We start from the raw sequence: 20240 nt of genomic DNA, 5'->3' as shown, positions 1-20240 counted from the left end.
TGCGACCACTGCAAGAGGAGCTAAACTGTCAATGGCATCAAGCGACAGGTTCATTCGAGGACACCATTACAATCACCAACAGGATGGTGCACGCACTCCAATGGTGGTCTCAGATCAGCAATCTGGAACAGGGGCTTTCATTCTTGCAGAATCCTCCGGATTTTATTCTGACAACGGATGCGTCCATGGAGGGTTGGGGTGGTCACCTCCAGGAACTGCAAGTGCAGGGAAGATGGTCTCAGCAAGACAAGAGATGCCACATCAACAGCCTAGAGTTGAAAGCCATTTGTCTGTCTCTTCAAGCGTTCCTCCCCAGGATAGTGGGATCCTCGGTTCTAGTCAGAACGGACAACACCACAAGCATGTTTTATATCAACAAGCAGGGGGGAACGAGATCGGCAACGCTATCCAAACAAGCCCAAGAGTTATGGAAATGGTTAACAATTCACAACATAACCCTCAAAGTGGAGCATGTCAGAGGCCTCTACAACACTTTGGCAGACAAACTGAGCAGAGCATTGTCAGATTGCCACGAGTGGGAACTGGACAACGGCCAGTTGAACTATGTGTTTCAGAAATGGGGCAAACCCAGGTTGGACCTATTTGCGACCCAACAGAACAAGAAATGCCGGTACTACGCCAGCAGATATCCTCAACAGGGGTCAAGGGGGAATGCCCTTTCGATGCGATGGTCAGGGACTTATGCATACGCTTTTCCTCCGATCCCTCTGATTCCACGAGTGGTGCGCAAGATGAAAGTGGAGAGTTGTCGCCTTCTCCTCATTGCTCCCAAGTGGCCTCGCCAGTATTGGTTTCAAGAACTCATGCTACTTTCTCAGGAGCCACCGATCAAGCTGCGGGTAATTTCGAAGCTACTGTCACGCAACGAGGGTCAAGTACTTCACCCAGATCCTCAATCACTGAAATTGCACGCATGGCTCCTAACTTCTTAGAATTCGAGCATCTTCAAATTCCTCAGGAATGCCGGGACATTTTGGAGAAGGCAAGAGCCCAGAGTACATTAAAGACTTATCGTCGCAAGTGGAAGCGTTTTTGCGCATGGTGCATCTCTAGTGCTTTGCACCCTATAGAGGCACCAGCAGAAAAGATATTGCCCTATTTGTTACATTTAGCGCAATCTGGCCTTTCTTTTTCATCAATAAAGGTCCACTTAGCGGCCTTATCCAGGTACAGAAAGAGGACCAACTCTCAGTCACTCTGCTCTTCATCGCTAATCAAGCAATTTATGAGGGGTCTGTTCCGGGCTTATCCCCCAGTCAAGCCCTCACCACCGGAATGGGAGCTCAACACGGTTCTATCACAACTGATGAAACATCCGTTCGAACCTATCCATAGAGCCGACCTAAAGTTCTTAACATGGAAGATTGCTTTATTATTGGCGCTAACTTCCGCAAGAAGAGTGGGAGAAATTCAAGCTTTCACTATAAAGGAGCCCTTTTTACATTTCTCCCAGGACTATGTCACTTTACGAACAAATCCAACGTTCATACCGAAAGTACCTTCCCAGTTTCATTTAAATGAACCTGTCAAGCTGAAGGTTTTCTTTCCAAACCCGTCAACCCCGGCTGAAAAGACATTGCATTCTTTAGACATCAAACGATGCTTAAAATTCTATCTTCAGAGAACCAAGACTTTGAGAAAATCAGATCAACTGTTTGTAGCTTATGGCCAGAATACATTGGGGAAAGCGGTCACTAAAGCCACAATTTCAAGATGGATCGCATCCGCGATTCAATTCTGCCACGTCAAGGCTAATCGACCATTGACCAGGTCTGTTCGATCTCACTCCACAAGAGCTGTAGCAGCGTCTGCGGCTTTGTTTGCAGGAGTGACGCTTGAGAACATTTGCCGTGCTGCGACATGGAAGAATGTCCACACGTTTACAAGACACTACTGCCTACAATCAGCAAATCAGGATGATGCGGCAGTGGGCCAAGCTGTTTTACGTCACCTGTTTCCATAAGGAGTATGTTCAGGTACTGATGTTCACTTATTTCATATAAAGTACATGCAATTTAATAGATTATGTTTATATATGCAGAAACATGTTAACATGTTGTGTTTTGTTGTATGATGCCTAAGATCTCTTTCCAGAAAGAAAATGCGTAATTTCAATGTTGAACTTGAACATGATTTATTAATAGTTCAATCTCTAAGCGTTTGTTGGTTGTTGACGATACATTCATGGGGGTGCACTGCAATAAGTCTCCCACCATCCGCAACCGACTTTGCCTGGCTTACTGCTTGCTATTCTGATTCAGGCATGTGAATCTATGAAAGATACCCCAATACTGGATAAGAAAACAAGTTACTTACCTGTAACTTCAGTTATCCAGTATTGGTATCTTTCATAGATTCACATGCAACCCACCCTCCTCCCTGGAGAGTCAGTTCTCTAAGTTTGGGATACTTGTTCCCATTTGTGCTACGAAAATCTGAGGAGAGCTGGCTCTGCAGGGAAGGTTCTAGAGGGTGCTGTGAGCTGATTGGTTGGAGCAAAGACTTTGGGTCTTTTAGCATAATGAGGTAGATAGGCTACTATAATATAGGCCTCAGGCCTTTTTTCTAGGGCCTACTACTGCAAAGTGCTTTTGGCACTGCTTTTTTATTTACCGTGGGACTCCCGCCTCGACGACGAGGAATGATTCAGGCATGTGAATCTATGAAAGATACCAATACTGGATAACTGAAGTTACAGGTAAGTAACTTGTTTTCTTATCTTACTTATAGATGCCTGTGCTATAAAACTTTCCAGTGTTGGATGTTGCACCAATATATTTATGGAAATTGTGACGCCTCGCAATGGGATAACTTGCAGCTGGAATCAACTTCAAATGTCAGGCAGTAGTGGTAACTTTCCACCGCACTGGCCAAAACCTTCCATATATATATTAGCTCAGTTCTCACCCACTAAGCTCCTAACCACAAAATTATATAGAATTCAAACAAAAGTAATTAGGAGCACTCGAAAAATCACTATCTAAAATGTCCCCCCCCCCCCTTTTTCTGTTGACTATTATTCAATATTTGCAGTGTAGGAAGATCAATTCAGTTTATTCTTAATTTTTCCACATAGTATAGTGAGTCAGTAGTTAGCCTAGCCAACACGCTTCATTCCTTTAACAGGACTTCACGAGGGCTGCAGAAAGACATACAAATACTATTTACAATTAAAAACATCTAAAACTCATAATACCATCAATCGCCCAATTGTACATACAATAATAGCAAGTGCCAAAAATAACCCAACGGAATGAAGATTTTCATATAATTCAACACATTACTTTTCAAGCCCGAATATGCGTCTGCCATTAATAAAGAGTTCAATCAATTAAAGAAAACGGACACAAGTGTACATGAGCATCAAATTAAAACTAGGAGGACCCCTACATCATTCCATACACCACCAGAGCGTCTCATTCCTAACTAGGTATTCCCTCCACTTTCCATCATATCAACCAAATAATATAAACTAATTCATGTGTAAATACCAATTTTGCAAGATCTAAAAATGTAATAATACATACATACATATATCAATAAATCGTTTCCCAGTACAATCCATTATCTTTTCATTACTTACTTTCATAATATGGATATCATAATTGGGAAACCTGTAATATAGATTACATGTACATAACGTATCATAATCTCATGAAAGAATTACTTATGCTCTTTACACAGTGTCATGGCTATTGTCCCCAAATGTATGGAAAAAGTTATCTATGCATAAATCTAATGGTCCTAAACCTGTCCATATTGACCTCACGTCACCATTCTGAAACTAGTAACCTTCTTGCCATCCTGGATAATTCAGGCCACTTTCATAAACAGTGACCCTTACTCCAATAGTCTTATACATCATGCAGAACATATATCTCAAATCAAATCTTCTTAATCCCATTATTATATTACAAACCCACTAGGGTCACATTTTACTGCAATATCCCAGTGTTATTGCTGTAGACTTTTGTTGCCACACGCTCAACATACTTACAGCATTAAGTGCATATTTGCAGGAAATGCGTTTAATAGTCACCAGTCTTGTTCCTGTTGGTCAGTACACTGTAGTCCACACCATATTAGCCTCAAGTAACAGCAGTCCACTATCTTAGAATATAGTCATCGAAATGTAATTCCGATCCTAGCATACCTATCACGCATGCCAAAAAGCTCCTCGCACAGAACCGTAACGTAAAGTATAATCCCATTTTTCCTGAATCTTCATGGCATAATCTCTAAGTCACGTCACCCCCACAGTTGGTGTGGTTATCCAGCCTCAGGAAAATTCGGCACCTGGGTTTAATTACGGTCTGTGTGACAATAAAACTACAGCATAACTCACAAAATATCCCTTATCCTAATGAGGAATATTGCAAAGCCAACTGTTACCTCAAGAAATATACAAGTACTGTGTCTCATAATAACCCCTTTATTATCCTGCATAAGGCGCCTGCCATCTTAGAATTATCAACTATTGCCAGGGGATACCTTAAATGAAGAACCTCCTGCCCAAATTGTCATCAATTTTAGCCAAAGTACCCCACTACAACAGAATACATTGTCGGGGCACAATATTGAAAATTATACAAATCCTGCGTTTCCTGAAGATCACGTAATTCCCTTACATAAGAAGTCCACCATCTTAAAATCACCAAATACTCCCAGGGATAGATCAAATGGACAGATGCCTCTATAGATTATCATTATCCTCAATTAAAATCACCAATCATGTGACTCTTTAATCATCCTGTCATGATTGGAAAGTACATAATAGGAACAATCATCCATAATGTTTCAGTGAAAATATCAGACCGTCATATCTAATAGACTCTCTCAAATAGTGCATCATCAATCCAGACCTGTGCAGCTGAAAATGGTTTTGACCAAGCAGCTAGGATCGAGTCGTCAAGGACACTGCTAAAAATGTAGCAAATAACCAGAGGTTAATTGCCCCCATTGCAAAATTTCCATTAGGAGATTCACCATAGTCTCTTCCGAGGGTATCTGTAATACCAGGATTTCTGCTATCCTTCACTATAAAGGAGGCACTTTACTTATTAAATTCAGGGCAGACTCTGAAGAGGTATCCACGTCGCTCATATTTTCCAAATAGGGATAAAGGCCAGCACTTATATAAAAAGATGGAAGCAGCTTATCTTCTTCCTATTAGTCATGCTGGAGACATGTAATGGTGTCCAAATCTGATCAAAAAAGGTTTTCCATTCTCTGTAGTAATGCTGCCGAGATACAGGTACTAGAAGGAACCCTCATCCCCAGCATGTGCTTTGTTCATCATGTAACTTCACATTGGACAGGGTCTAGCTGAAGATTTTGAGGCTGGAGCTGATTTTGCAGCCATCTCCATAGGAGTATTAACTGGCTTGGCTTGGTGCAAGGAGGTGTAGGTATCCCTATGCTACAGCCTTGTTAGTGGGATGGGCTGAGTTAGTTTGGGGTCACTGGCTGCCAGAAAGGGCCTGCTGGAGAAACATCTACTGGAGGCCAGACCGGTCCATGGGTTTGGAAGGGATGTCAGAGGACACTAGAATGAACGTCTGCAGCTTTTTCTTCCTAAATGCTGCAACTGCCTCAGAGACAACAATGGCCCAGGGAACTTGGGGCACATCTGCTCCAAGGTTGGCATAAAGTCCAATCCAGACTCCAAAGACCAGGTCTGGTGTCCCAACTGTGTAAACTACCCTTGCAGTGGGTCTGGAAGTTGAGGAACTTTGGGGGCTCTTTTTATTCTTCCTTGTCTATGGACTTTTCTTTTGACTATACCCTAGACCTTCCAGTCAAGTGTGACCTTGACCGGGACCGACCTTGTTTCTGGTGTTCAGCAACACAGACCTTGGCCTCTTTCCTTGATGAAATTAGGGTTCATCATGGAACATGTGTTGCACAACTTGGAGTCAAACTTGATCCAGAGACACAATTAACAGACATTGTGTGGGTCCATCCCTGCCATCTATTTCTGATATGCATAGCATGGCTTGATACCTTTCTTCTTTGGGGGAACATTCCTGCACGCAATCAATTTTGAGAATTTGGTGAAAGTCTGAAATCGGTAGGAGTGGAGCTTTGGATCTCCATCTTCAGGAACGGACTGAAAAACTAAAGTCAATGCACAGGTGCTGTATCGTCCTGCCTGGAGGAGGGGAGGAATTGAAACGGAGGTCGATGGTGCCACCTGTGGGCATACAGGAACTATTGCAATAGTTTCTGCATCCAGTCTGTAGTTCTGTGGAGATTCACAAGTTGAAGACTTTGTAGTTAGAAGTTTCCATCAAACTACATTGTCCAAAGTAAGAGCTTTCTCCGTCTCGGAGTTGACTTAGTCGAGTACCATTTTAGAAAAAAAATGTTCTTCAAATTTGACTTTGGTTTAGGTTTTAAGCCATCACCTTGACCGATCTGGTGAGGGGAATCCAACCAGCCTTGGGATTTTTTTTTTTAATTCTTCTTTTATTTCCTGATTTCAGAGGCATTCTCTTTCTCTCCAAGAAAGTAGATTCCTGTGATAGTAAATGGAAAAAAAACTACTTCAAAACTGAACTCAGCTGGTTAGGGGAACTGGCCCTCACTCTTTACCTTATCGACTCTGGACACAGCATTTTGTGTTTTGATGTGCCACTAGTTCTGTGCATTTTCTCACAGTTAACTAGGAACTGGTATGGGCTGTGGAGGTGTAGAGGATGCCTATCCTAGTTTGTTCCCCAAACCCCCCTCTAACTGTTGTCCCCTTAACCAAACGCAATGACTCTTTACAAAATCAGATTTTTATACATGTTTATGGTTTCACAAGTGTGCAAATTATTGTCCCAGAAATATTTAGAAAAATACATGTGCACTCTTGTCACTCATTAAGTTTATAATAACTACCTCAAGCTGTGTCACTCTATGCTCTTTTGTGGAAGATGAGTATAGTTCTTGCTTGACTCCTGTAGAACTACAAAATAAGGAACACCATTAACATCCTGTAGTTCCCTTCTCTTAGCAGTATGTATACAGACTAGAATTCTAATATCCTCCACACATCAATCATTAATATATATATGTGTATATATATATATATATATATATATATATATATATATATATATATATATATAATATTACACACGCAATGTCATCTTAAGAAATTGGCCTGTTACTTCACAGACACTTTAGTAGTGAGCACAACACTAGTCTTAAGACTGTAGATATTTTAGCCAAGTCTTATGGGTTGGAAATAAGCAATAAGCAGGTAATAGTTCAAGGTTTGTTTTCACACTGACATGAGTTCAGGATACTTCTCTGGAATCCAAAATGTACATTGTAGAGTCTGACAAAACAATAGGTCTTCAGTCATCCATATAGCAAATCTCTCGTTTTTGAAGCAACATGGAAAAAGTAATCTAGTTGATACAAGTTGGCTGCCGTCTCTTTAGACAGAAACTGTGTTCACGGACAGATAGGGATCATCATCTGTTTTTTTTTTTTTAAACTTTATTTTTCAATTTGCATTATACAAAAACAAATCGGCATCAATACAGCGTACATAGACATATTGTTGGTGTTATCAATCGCATGTAGCACAGATGGTCGCCTCGGGAGATAGGGATCATAGTTCACTGCAAGTGCTCTGTAGCTTGCAGCATGAAACCGGTGAGTGCCAGCACTCAGTAATTTTATGTTATTTATTTTATGTTATTTAGGCTTGTAAAGCACACTGTTACCCAAGGGTGTCCTGGCGCTGAGCACTATCTAACTGGTACCCTCAGCCTCTGAGCCCAGACTGAGACTAAACTGAGAACAACCAAGTTTTCAGACCTTTCCTGAGCGAAAGGAGCTCTGTGGCAGTCCTTAGATGTAAAGGAAGGTTGTTCCAGGCATTGGTGGCTCCTTGGACAAAATTCCTTCCACCCCAATTGGCCTTTTTTGCTCTAAGAACGATCCCCCGCTTTGCTTCCATTGAGCGCAGCATTCTCCCAGAGACATACCATTGAATGCGCTTTTTTAGGTCTTCTGGGTCGATCCCCATGAGGGATTTAAAAACCATACAAAGAGCTTTGAATTGAGCTCGTTGTTTTATCGGAAGCCAATGAAGGTGACGTAGGCCATTTCTAACCGAAATATACCTTGGAATGCCCGTAAGCAGCCTTTAGTCTTTCCTATACTGAAAGGGACTCTGCGTGGATGACTTCATAGTACTGCTTCCTCGCAATCGTACCATACTTAATGGTAAGTGGCATTCACAGCCTCCCTTTCTGAACTGAGCACTCACCCAAAAGTATTTATTTTAAAAATTATTCTGTACTATGCATTGATAAAGACTTGTCCCACATGCCGTTTGGCTGACCCAACGTTGGTCAGTCTATCAAAAGACAAGTTGAAACATCTAGAATGTGTGATACGGAATTCATTGAACACATTAATGCTTATTCTGACAATCGACCAAGTAGAGTTTTAATTGTGATCTAACGTTTCATATGTTGGCTTTTTTTCTATTAGATTCCAAGTCTAATGAAGGAAGTGAGGACAGTGAAGACGAAAATGAACGACAGGACAAATGGGAAGAACAACAAATCAGAAAAGCTGTGCGGTACCCTCAGGTAATCATTCTGTGTTTTCAAACAAATGCCAGTCTGTATGACCATTGGCTGTGTTTCAGACCCTACTAAAATGAAATGGTGATGCATTAGTGGTCGAAATGTGTTTAAGTGTTTTTCCTCCATCTAGTAAGCTGTGTGGCTGTTCTGAGTGGCTATTTTGTCTCATTGTCAAGTCCTGTTTCTGTTGTCAGAGATGAATTTGTGTAAGTAAATATGACACGTCACTCAGTGTTTACTTAACTGCCTTTAGGTGACTGGCTCAGTGAATCCAAATGAGAATAAATGGAAATCAGATGAATTAAACTCGAACAAGGTGACAGTAATTAAGAAATGGCCCGCCTCTGCCTTCCCCTGCAGCCCCGCCCCCTTAGCTCCCATTCGCCGCCCCGCTCCTACCTCCCAGCTGCTCCTCCCTCCCGTAACCCCTTATATGGAGGCCGCGCAGCGGGCGCGCCGCTGGCGCGCCAAAGGCAAGCCCATCTGCGCCCGTCTGTGCCTGGACCATGCCCAGCGCCAGTACCCCTGGCCCCAGCGAACGCCACAATGCCCGCCTCCGCTACGGCTCCTGCACCCTCCACGCACTCCACACCGGACGATCACGCACCTGCTGCCTGGCCATCCTGAAACGCACCCAAGGACCCTTCTCCTGACGGAACTGCAACTTCACCAGCATCGGACCCGCCATCCCACCCACAGAAGAACCCAACTTCCTCAGATGCATCCTGCTCAACAGCTGCTCCACCCACAAACTCTCCGTCAAACTCTGGGACCTACTCGACACCAACGTCCCAGACATCGCCTTCCTGACGGAGACCTGGCTGACCCCCTCCTCGGCACCTGACATTGCCATAGCCATCCCAGAAGTCTACAAGATCACCCGCAAGGACCGCACTAACGGGACAGGAGGAGGAATCGCCATCGTCCACAGGAACACTCTCAAAGTCTCAACAAACACCGACACCCTCAGCTCCACTCATCACATGCACTTCCAGATCCACACCGACCCCAACACCACCCTCAGAGGCCCCCTCATCTACAGACCCTCCGGACCCCAACCGCAGTTCAGCAACCTCGTCAGCACACACGCCCTCACCTCTACGGACTACATCCTTCTCGGAGACCTGAACTTCCGCCTCGAGAAAAAACGACGACACCAACTCCTCCACCCTGATCGTCACCTCGGACTCAGACAACTCGTCACAGCACCAACACACTCCGCCGGCCACACGCTTAACCCCATCTTCTCTGCAAGCACCCACCTCTCCTTCGGCCGCACCACCGAACTCCACTGGACCCACCACCGTTGCATCCACTTCACCTTTCGGAAACCCACCACACACCACCAAACCCAGCAGATGCCTCACCGCAGCTGGGGAAAGATCAGAGGACCAGCTAACCGCCGCCCTCGCCCAGAGCCCACCCGCAGATCCGACACACCACGACGCCACAGCCAATGGATCAGTGACTGCGCCAACACCCTCGTCCCGCTCAAGAAGCCCGCCAACACCTACACCAGCAAGAGAGCCAGCTGGTTCACCGAAGGCCTCCAAGCGAGCCTGCCGTAAACTAGAGAAAAACTGGACCCGCGAAAAAACACCAGAAAACTACACAGCCCACAGGAACGCCACCCGCCAACACCACCAACTCATCAGATCCGCCAAAAGGACCACCTTCAGAGACCGCCTAGACAACAATGCACACAACAACAATGAGCTCTTCAGCATCGTGAAGGAACTCTCCATCTCCAGCTCCAACACCAACGACATCCCACCATCACAAGACCTGTGCGACTCGCTGGCCACCTTCCATCGCAAGATCGCAGACATCATGACCGCTTCGACACCGTCACCACCTCGGCAACATCCGACACCCCTGCTCCCACGACCACCACCCGCACCAACAGCCTGCTCGCCTGGACCAACAGCAACGGCGACGTCACCATCTAGATCATGAACACCGTCCACTCCGGATTCCTTGAAGACCCCTGCACACACCACATCTTCAACAAAGCCAGCTGCACCATCGCACCCCACCTCCGGAAAATCATCAACATCTCCTTCGAGACAGCAACCTTCCGGGGGAGCTGGAAGCACGCAGAGATCAATCAACGCCCTACTAAAGAAACCCAAGGCGGACCCCATGGACCTCAAGAACTTCCAACCCATCTCCCTGCTCCCGTTCCCGGCGAAGGTCATCGAAAAGGCCGCCAACCAACAACTAACCAGCTTCCTTCAAGAGAACAACATTCTGGACCCATCAGAGTCTGGGCTCCGCAACAACCACAGCACCGAAACTGCCCTCATAGCCGCCACCGACGACATCAGGATCATGGTCGACAATGGAGAAACCGCTGCCCTCATCCTCCTGGACCTGTCAGCCGCTTTCGACACAGTCTGCCACCGCACACTAAGAGCACACCTCCACGACGCCGGAATCCAAGTGAAGGCCCTGGACTGGACCACCTCCTTCCTCTCCGGGAGAACCCAGAGTGTCCTTTTACCCCCCCCCCCCCCCCCCCCCCCTCCCCTTCCGCTCCAAAGCCACCAAGATCTGCGGCGTACCCCAAGGCTCATCTCTCAGCCCTACGCTGTTCAACGTCTACATGGCACCACTCGCCCGACAGCATGACCTAAACCTAATCTCCTACGCCGACGACACCCAGCTGACCTTCTCGCTCACCAAGGACCCCCACACCGCCAAAACCAACCTCCAAGAAGGAATGAAGGCTGTTGCCGACTGGATGAGGGACAGCCGACTGAAGATGAATTCGGACAAGACAGAGGTCCTCCTCTTCGGCTCCACCCCCTTGGCTTGGGACGACTCCTGGTGACCAACGGCACTAGGAGCTCCCCTTACACCCACCAACCACGCACAAAACCTAGGGGTCATCCTCGACCCCACACTCTCTCTATGACAAAGCAGGTCAACGCCGTCTCCTCCTCCTGCTTCAACACCCTCCGCATGCTCCGCAGGATCTACAAGTGGATCCCCACCGAAACTAGACGGACGGTCACCCAGGCCCTCGTCAGCAGTAGACTGGACTACGGCAGCGCATTCTACCAGGAGCCACGGTCAAACTGCTGACACGACTCCAACGCATCCAGAACGCCTACGCACGCCTGATCCTTGACATCCCTCACCGCAGCCACATCACACCCCACCTGAAAGACCTGTACTGGCTCCCCATCAACAAGAGGATAACCTTCAAGCTCCTCACCCACGCATACAAGGCACTCCACGACACCGGACCAGCGTACCTCAACAAATGACTCAGCCTCTACACCCCTGCCAGCTCCGCTCCGCAGACCAGGCCCCGCTATCGTCCCCCCGCATCCGAAGAGTGACCACCGGCGGCAGATCATTCTCCCACCTCACCGCCAAGACGTGGAACACCCTCCCCATTCGCCTACCACAAACCGAAGACCTTCTAACCTTCAGGAGACTCATCAAGACCTGGCTCTTCGAACAGTAGCCTCCCCACACCCCCCAGTGCCTTGAGACCCTCACGGATATGTAGTATGTTTTACAAATGCTATGATTGATGGATTAATTATCGCACTAGTTACACAAATTGTTTGTGTCCAGGTGTGCATACTTGTTTCTTGGCATTGAAGTTGTAAGACTAATTTAGATTTTCCTCTTTGAATAGGAAATTATAATTTTATGACCTACTTGGGGACTATTGTTATGCAGTACCTTTTTTATTGTTCACACTCAGCAGCTATAGCAAGAGATATTTTAAGAGCTTTTTGAGGTAATGAAATAGTAAAGCTGAACATGCCTATATAAATAGTAGTAAATGTGCACAGGCATTTGAAGTTCAAGTCTTTTATTGCAATCCTTGAAATCTTTATTTTTCCCAGCCTACCTCAAATGGCATGACTCTTTCTTATAAACTCATTGAACATGTAACACACTAAGCATCTAAAAATAAATACTAGACAAGAATAAGGTGGTATGGGAATAAAAAAATGCAAGGAAACAGTAGGCACATCTGAAGAAATGGTGCTACGTTAAGTGGTGAAAGTCTGAAAATTGATCCTTTACATTAATTTTCCTTGTGTTTGTGCTTCATAGAAATGTAATTAAAAAAAATACCTTTTTATTTTAGGTTCATGATGCAGATGACATGAGCCCAAGTAGAAGTCGCCACGTGAAAGCAAAATATAATCCTCCTGTTCCACGGCCTTCTGTAAACCTAGAAGATATGAAAAGACAACTAAATGCAAGGTATGGTCATTGTATTTTATTGTAGTCTTAGAATTCAATGTTTTATATTGAATCAAGTATAATGTCCGATCTTCTCATTTTGATTGGTGCAGTATTGTTTAAGTGGTATGTAAATGATAAGTAAGGAATCTTAGATAACTTGGCCAAAGGGAATTGATACTGAACTGCTGTAGTCTTTAAGTGAAATTCAATATTTCAGACACTCCTTTCTTTAGTCTAAGGCTCTTTCTAGCTAGGGGGCATACCAGACAATCTTTCTGCAGTACAGAAAAGAAACCATTTGAAGTTCAACAATTTAATCTATGGGTATAGCATTCCAAATTGGATCAGATCATTTCTGCTAAGAGAGACCAGCGTTACTTACGGTTTGCAGGCCCTACTGCTTTTGGTCAATATCTGTAAGTTATATATCCTCCTTATGAAATCTTTATTAATGAAGTTCAGGATGGCATTTTTTTCTTTCCCCCACCGGGGGGGGGGGTATATTATGACATTGCTCTACTGTCAATATCTGACTGATTCTTGGCAATTTGCTGACCACATTTATGAAATGATCATGCCATTTATTGGTCGAGCCTATCCAGAGTGTGTGTGTGTGTGTGTGTGTGTGTACACACACACACACACACACACACACACACACACACACACACACACACACACACACACACACACACACACACACACACACACACACACACACACACACACACACACACACACACACACACACACACACACACACACACACACACACACACACACACACACACACACACACACACACACACACACACACACACACACACACACACACACACACACACACACACACACACACACACACACACACACACACACACACACACACACACACACACACACATACACACACATACACACACATACACACACATACACACACACACCCCACCCCACCCCCCCCCTCTATCCTTCCTCTGCTCATATTTTCATATTTAGGGAACAACTATTCTTTTTGCTTAAGCCCTCCATGAGAGGTCATGTTTTTTTCCAGCTCTCTTCTTCTATTTGTGTTCTGCCCAAATATCCCTCCTCCTGTGCTCCATGTTGTTAGCTAGTTTTGCAGTGAATGTCCCCAGCTTGAAATACAAATGAAGCAGTCTTATTGACTTGCTAATGCTGAACATGTCCTGCGTCTACCAGTGTGAAAAACTAACTTCAGAACACCTTTTGAGCAGCACCCAGTCCAAATATATACACTACTTTTTCTTTAAAGTGCGAATGACGAATCACAAGCACTACATTTCAATACTTCACACTTTTTTTTTAAAATCTCTTTATTCGCATCAGGTTGGTACACATAAGCATACAGTCACATAGCGTGTAGAGAAAATCAGCGACATCATTAACAGGAATACAAAATGAATCGTAGTCAGGTGTGACCAACAATATGATGAGCAGTGCAACACATTCTAGAAACTCCATTTTCCGTTTTCTAGTTCTGTCAGTAATGGCACATGTACAAAGACGATGCAAAGAGATAAACAAAATGCAAAAAACCATCAAACAGAGAAATGCCAACAAGGGAGAGAGAGCGAACAACAACACATTGATCATGTCAAGGTGGTAATAGCGGTAGCATGGGTGACCACGGGATGCCGGTGTAGCCTAGAAGTGAGTGTTAGCAGAACAGGCATGGCAGACGGGGACCAGCGAGCGAAGAAACAGGGTATCATACAGCCCTCCGCAAGGCAGCCACCAAAGGGGTGACTGCAGCACCATTCCACATCTCGGCCGCAGCGCGGGGAGAAACAACTAGCCAATCTCATCACAGTAGACAATGCAGCCTTGTCGGGGGAAGAACAGCTATCCCACCCCTTCTGGTACTAGAGAGCTCGCCGCCTTTGATTGCGCAGCCTGCGTTAGCTTGCTAATGTACTGTCTGTATGGGCCCCAGATGTCGACAGGGCGCGAGGCGGTTGGGAGCTGCGCGGAGTATTCCACATTGTTTATGTTGCACTGGGCCAGACTGCGGAGCCATGCTTTTGAGTTGGGAATGCGCTTAGAACCCCAGAGCATAGCGATTTCCCTTTTTGCGAGCAGAAAACCAATGGCAGCGAGTTTCCTCGTGGTGCGGGGAAATTCAACAACATACCCCATCAGTGCAATCTCAGGTATGGGACTCAGGGCGCACTCTAAAATGTTACCCAGTATGTGGTGTACCTGCAACCAGTAGTCCTGCAGTTTGGGACACGTCCATGCTAGGTGGGCAAAGTCAGCGTGTGGGGCTTTGCATTTTGGACAGTGATGTGGCCTTGACGGCTCAAGTCTGTGAGCCAAGGCCGGTGTGAAGTACAGCCGTCGCAAGAACTTAAAGTGTATTAGTTTGTGCCTGCTGTTGATGGAGACCTCTTTGGTGGCCCGGCAGCAAGCGGACCATTGGTCATCAGTGATGACACCGGCCAGATCCGCCTCCCATGCTGCACTTACTTGCGCGTCTGAGGCAGGAAGTGCCGCCATACATAATTTGTACAGCTTAGACACAACATGCGCACCATTGGGGGACTCTATCAAGAAGGTCAGGGCCTCCAATTCTTCGGGAGGAAGCGGGAAAGAGGGAGACTGTGCTCTGAGCATGGACCTCAACCGGGTAAGAACGAATGAGTCCATGAACGTCCGATTGGTAAAACGGTGGTCTTCCGAAACCGAAAAGACGTGTCCTTCCGGGAACAAATCCCCTATGGTATTAAGCTGGTATTTGGAAAGAGTACGACAGACCACCGCTTCAGAAGTGATAGGGAGCCAGTGGGGGTTCGGAAGTGGGAGAGCCGGTGAATATAACACGTCCCTCCGGAGCAGTCGACGCAGCTGCAACCAAGCCCAGGAAGTAGTGGAGGCAGTCTGGATATCCTGAGGGTCGCGGGGCAGGCCCCTAGGCAGTAGCATCTTGAGGGCAACAGGCCACGCTAGGTCCGCCTCCGGCCTCAGATGAGGTATCCGGGCGTCAGGGTGAAACCAGGGGTGTGCGTAAGCGCACTGAGCAACAAGATAGTAAAGGTAAAAGTCTGGTACGCCAAAACCGCCCCGTTCATAGGGCAGAGTCAGGGTTCGCCAGGAGACACGCGGATTCTTGTCCCCCCAAACCAGTCGCAGCAACAACGAGCGTAGCTGGGTGAAGAAAACCTTGGTTAGTGGAATCGGCATATTGTGGAACAGGTACAGGAAACGGGGAAGCACTACCATCTTTATGATAGCTATGCGTTCTGCCATGGAAAGAGGAAGGCGAAGCCAGTGGGCGAGGTTATCTTCCAGAAAGTCCAAGGCCCGGCCGTAGTTCAGGCGGACCATGGAGACTGCATCTAGGTGTACGTGGATACCGAGATATTTCACCGAGTCCGCGTTCCAGTCGAGTGGGAATGGACAGTCCCAACGTACTGAGGCCCGAGTACTCCCCGAACCGGGTTATATCGAGGAGAAGGGGTTCCAGGTTCGTCTCAGGGGACCGGACATAGAGTATGGTATCGTCCGCATATAGAGAGATGAGGAGCGGGCCAGTACGAAACTGGAGGCCACGATGCAAATGCCGTTCTTGAAAGTGACGAACCAATGGGTCCATGGCTAGGATATACAACAGCGGGGAAAGAGGGCAGCCCTGTCGGGTGCCCCTCGAGAGTGGGAAGCTATCGGAGATGGTTCCATTAAGGCGCAGTCGCGCCCTAGGGGCGGTATAGAGCAGTTCTACAGTGGCGATGAACATTGCGGGCATGCCCATCCGTCGCATAACAGACAGAAAGAAAGGCCACTCCAGGGAGTTAAAGGCCTTCTCGGCGTCCAAAAACACCGCCGCCGCCGGGGTGTCAGGGTCTATTCTGTGTAGGACAGAAAAAAGAGTTCTAAGATTAAAGGAGGTGGAGCGATGGGGGACGAATCCGGATTGGGCAGGGGAAATAATCTGCTCCACTAGGAGCGATAAGCGGATTGCGAGGACCTTAGCCAATATCTTGTAGTCCAGGTTGAGCAGCGATAGGGGCCTGTAAGAGCCATAGAGGGACGGGTTACGACCAGGCTTGGGCAGCAGCACGATCACTGCTTCTCGAAGCGTGGGAGGCAAGACGCCGGTTTCCAGTGCCTCTGAGTACACCTCCTTCAGGTGGGGCACCAGCTCGTTTTTGAACTCCTTATAGAAGTCGGCCGAAAAGCCGTCCAGCCCAGGAGCAGAGGAGCCCTTCAAGGCGTTGATAGCCTCAATAACGTACTCGGGTGTGATGGGATCGGCAAGGAAATCCTGCATGCCCTTCTCCAGAAACACCATGGCTATCTCATCAATGTAGGGACCAGGATCACGACGGTCTTCAGGCAAGGAGGAGGTGTATAGCGTTTTATAGTAGGACAGGAAGGTAGCGCATATGGAAGGGGTGGTCTGGTGGCGAACGCCAGAGTCATCAACCAAGTCCGTTATATAGGAGGCCTGTCGGGGGGGGGGCGCAGTAGCTGTGCTAGGAGCCTACCAGGTCGGTCACCCTCCCCGTGTTGTCTAGCAGTGTGTTGTGTATGCAAGAAGTTCAATTCTCTGTCTGCGGCGTCCCTGAAGTCTTGCAGCAGGCCCAGACGTTTGATCTCTAAAGCGCCATCAGGGTTAGGGAGTCTGGAACTATCCAACACGGCAATGTCTTTCTCAATACGAGTCATTGTGGCTCGGATCTCGCGTAAGGACCCAACATATTTCGTGATGCACACCCCCCGGATGGTGGCCTTGAAACCCTCCCACAATGTGGCCCATGTGTCAACAGTGCCCGTGTTAAGCTCAAAATAGTCTTCTATCGCCTTGCGAATGTCTTCCTTAAAAACGGGGTCAGCCAATGCCTTGCCAGGGAAGCGCCATTGCCTCTCGTACCCTCCCAGTCTGGGAACCAGGAGAGTCAAAAGTATAGGAGAGTGGTCTGAAAAGGTATGTGGGAGTGTAGAATGTGTATCCACCCAACCAACCACACCCGGGGAGAGAAGCCAATAGTCAATCCTAGTGCTAGTATTATGATATCCAGAATGATGTGTGTAAGCGGGCGAGTGGGGGTGAAGCCGGGTTTCGACATCAATAAGGGGATAGTGTGCACACATGGTTGAGAGCGCAGCACGAGAGCGAGGTTTGCAATCCGGTGATGTAGAGGTGCTATCCCGTGCAGGATCCATCAACAAATTAAAATCCCCACCCACCACCAACATGTCAGTGTCGATGCGTAGCAAAACGTCATGGAGACCCTGGAGCATGGCAGGGGAGTCGGTGTTGGGCCCATACACTCCAACAAAAGTAATCTTAAAGCCGAGAAGCGTCCCAGTGACCACTACATATCTACCCTCCTTATCAAGAACGCTATCAGAGTGTACAAAGGGGACCCGCCAGTGCACCAAAATGGCTACCCCTCGCGCATACCTACTGTAGTTAGCGAAGAACCTGTGCGCGCCCCAGCCCTTGGCAACCATAGCAGAATCAGCCTGCCCCAGGTGTGTCTCCTGGAGGAACAACACATCCACCCCATGTCGAGCTGCATAGTTCAGGACTTGCTTCCTTTTTCTAGTTTCGTTGAGTCCCCGAACATTCCACGATATTAGAACCAGTCTGGAAGGACCGGGCTGCTGAACTACTCTAGCCATGCAAAACCGTACAGGACATCAGTGAACAATCTTGTGTGTATCCGCCGCTGCCCCCCCACAAAATAGGCATCTCTCAGAACGAAAAACAAAGCATGCACAGGAACATTCCAACTAATGCATGAAACAACCCCCCCCACCCACCCACCACCCAGCCTCACGTGAACCCCCCGGAGGCACCACCCAGCCCAAAAAACAATACCAACAGCAGTATAAAGAAGCAGGAGTCCAATGCAAGTCTTGCAAAAAAGAAACCTTCTCAGAAAAGAGCACCAAGCGGCTCGCGCCATGGGGGGAGGCAACGCTCCGCCGGGCAGACGCAACATTCAGGTCGACATTCAAATCGTATCAGCGTGTAAGAGCCCTGCCAGGAGATTCAAGTAGTTAACAGTGCAGCGCATTAGTGAGTGGCCTAGAGAAGGGGAGACAGGAGTCAGCCCTGTCCGCTTTCAGCAAAAAGGTCGGCGCTAGCCTGCGAGTTCATGTCCGGCGGGGATTGCTGCGCTTTATCCGAGGACCGTGGCGACCCTCTATTTTTATAGGCTAGGCAGAACTCTTGTGCCTCGGTGGGAGAGTCACATATGCGGAACCTGCCATCGACGTCTACCCTCAGTCTGGCAGGGTACAGCATGCCATAGCGCAGTCCCAGTTTACGCAGCGAGGCCTTGACGCCAGTGTATTTGCGACGGGCATCCTGCACCATCATCGTGAAATCTGGAAAGAAAGAAAGCACCCCACCCTGCCATTTCACTTTGCCCGCCTCACGAGTGGCTTTCAGGGCAGCATCCCTGTCCCTAAAGTTCATGAGTCTGGCAATGATGGGGCGAGGTGGCAGCCCTGGGGCGGGCCGAGGACCCAAGGATCTATGTGCCCGTTCCACCACGAAGCCAGTTGTGAAAGTGTCTCTGCCGAACAAGTCAATCAGGAGCTGTTCCACAAAAGTGTCAAAGCGGCCAGTGGCCGTCGTCTCCGCCACACCAATAATGCAAATGTTATTGCGCCTACTACGCGCTTCCAAATCCTCGTTCTTAATGGCCACCTCCTTAAGGATCTTCTCCACCCGCTCCAGTCTTTTCAGCGTGGAAGCAGCGCCATCCTCCAGGTCAGTGACTCGGGATTCAGCCACATCCAGACGCCTATCGTGGGACTGGATTTTCGCGCCCATCTCTGCCATCTTCTAATCAAGGGCGTCAAAGCGGGAGTCAATGGCTTTGAACCCCGCTCGCATCTCGCCAAGCATCTCAGCCACTATACCCGCCATGTCCGCCGATGGCGCAGGGCTAGCCGAAGCAGCAGATCTGGTAGGCTGATTGTCGGCCGAGCAAATGGGGGGTTTATCGAAGCTGAGCTTTTTCTGCGTGGGGTCCTTCCGTCGCGTTGTAGCCGGTGGGCCCATCCCGCCTCCAGCCGTTCGTGAGGATGAGGGATCAATAGTAGGAGCAAAGGTGTGGGCAGCGCTGGGGACAGGCGTGTGTTGATGGTAAAACACAGCGGTGGGGGCAAGAATGCGGAGCCCCCACTAGACGGAGATACGCGGGGCCGCCTGAGAGACCCCCGAGAGACCCCCCCGTGCACCCTTCGCCACCCCCCGACCGCACCCAAGGCCAGCCGCCCGCCGTCCCCGCCCGTCACCACCCAGCCCAGGCAGGCCCAAAAAATCGAGGCCCCGGCTCCCGAGGCCGGACCAGGCCCGAAGGACCGGATCAGCACCGGGGGCCAAAAACCCCCACCAAAGGAGCCCACCCGGGACCAGTAACGGACCGG

At 47.9% G+C, this 20240-nt stretch overlaps 1 protein-coding gene across 1 annotated transcript in view; it reads left to right on the top strand.

The window, feature by feature from the left end:
• GCFC2 (GC-rich sequence DNA-binding factor 2) overlaps positions 1-20240 on the top strand; it is a 338027-nt gene that overhangs the window by 112850 nt on the left and 204937 nt on the right. Inside the window, exons 5-6 of the mRNA XM_086926254.1 lie at positions 8518-8618; positions 12730-12848. Of these exons, the coding sequence (XP_086782380.1) occupies positions 8518-8618; positions 12730-12848 (220 nt within the window). The remainder of the gene's footprint in view (positions 1-8517; positions 8619-12729; positions 12849-20240) is intronic.

The sequence above is a fragment of the Lissotriton vulgaris genome, chromosome 6 (assembly GCF_964263255.1).
Source record: "Lissotriton vulgaris chromosome 6, aLisVul1.2, whole genome shotgun sequence".
Classification (NCBI taxonomy): Eukaryota; Metazoa; Chordata; class Amphibia; order Caudata; family Salamandridae; genus Lissotriton; species Lissotriton vulgaris.
Note: the sequence above shows the minus strand (reverse complement) of the source record. Positions and strands in the feature narration are given on the sequence as shown.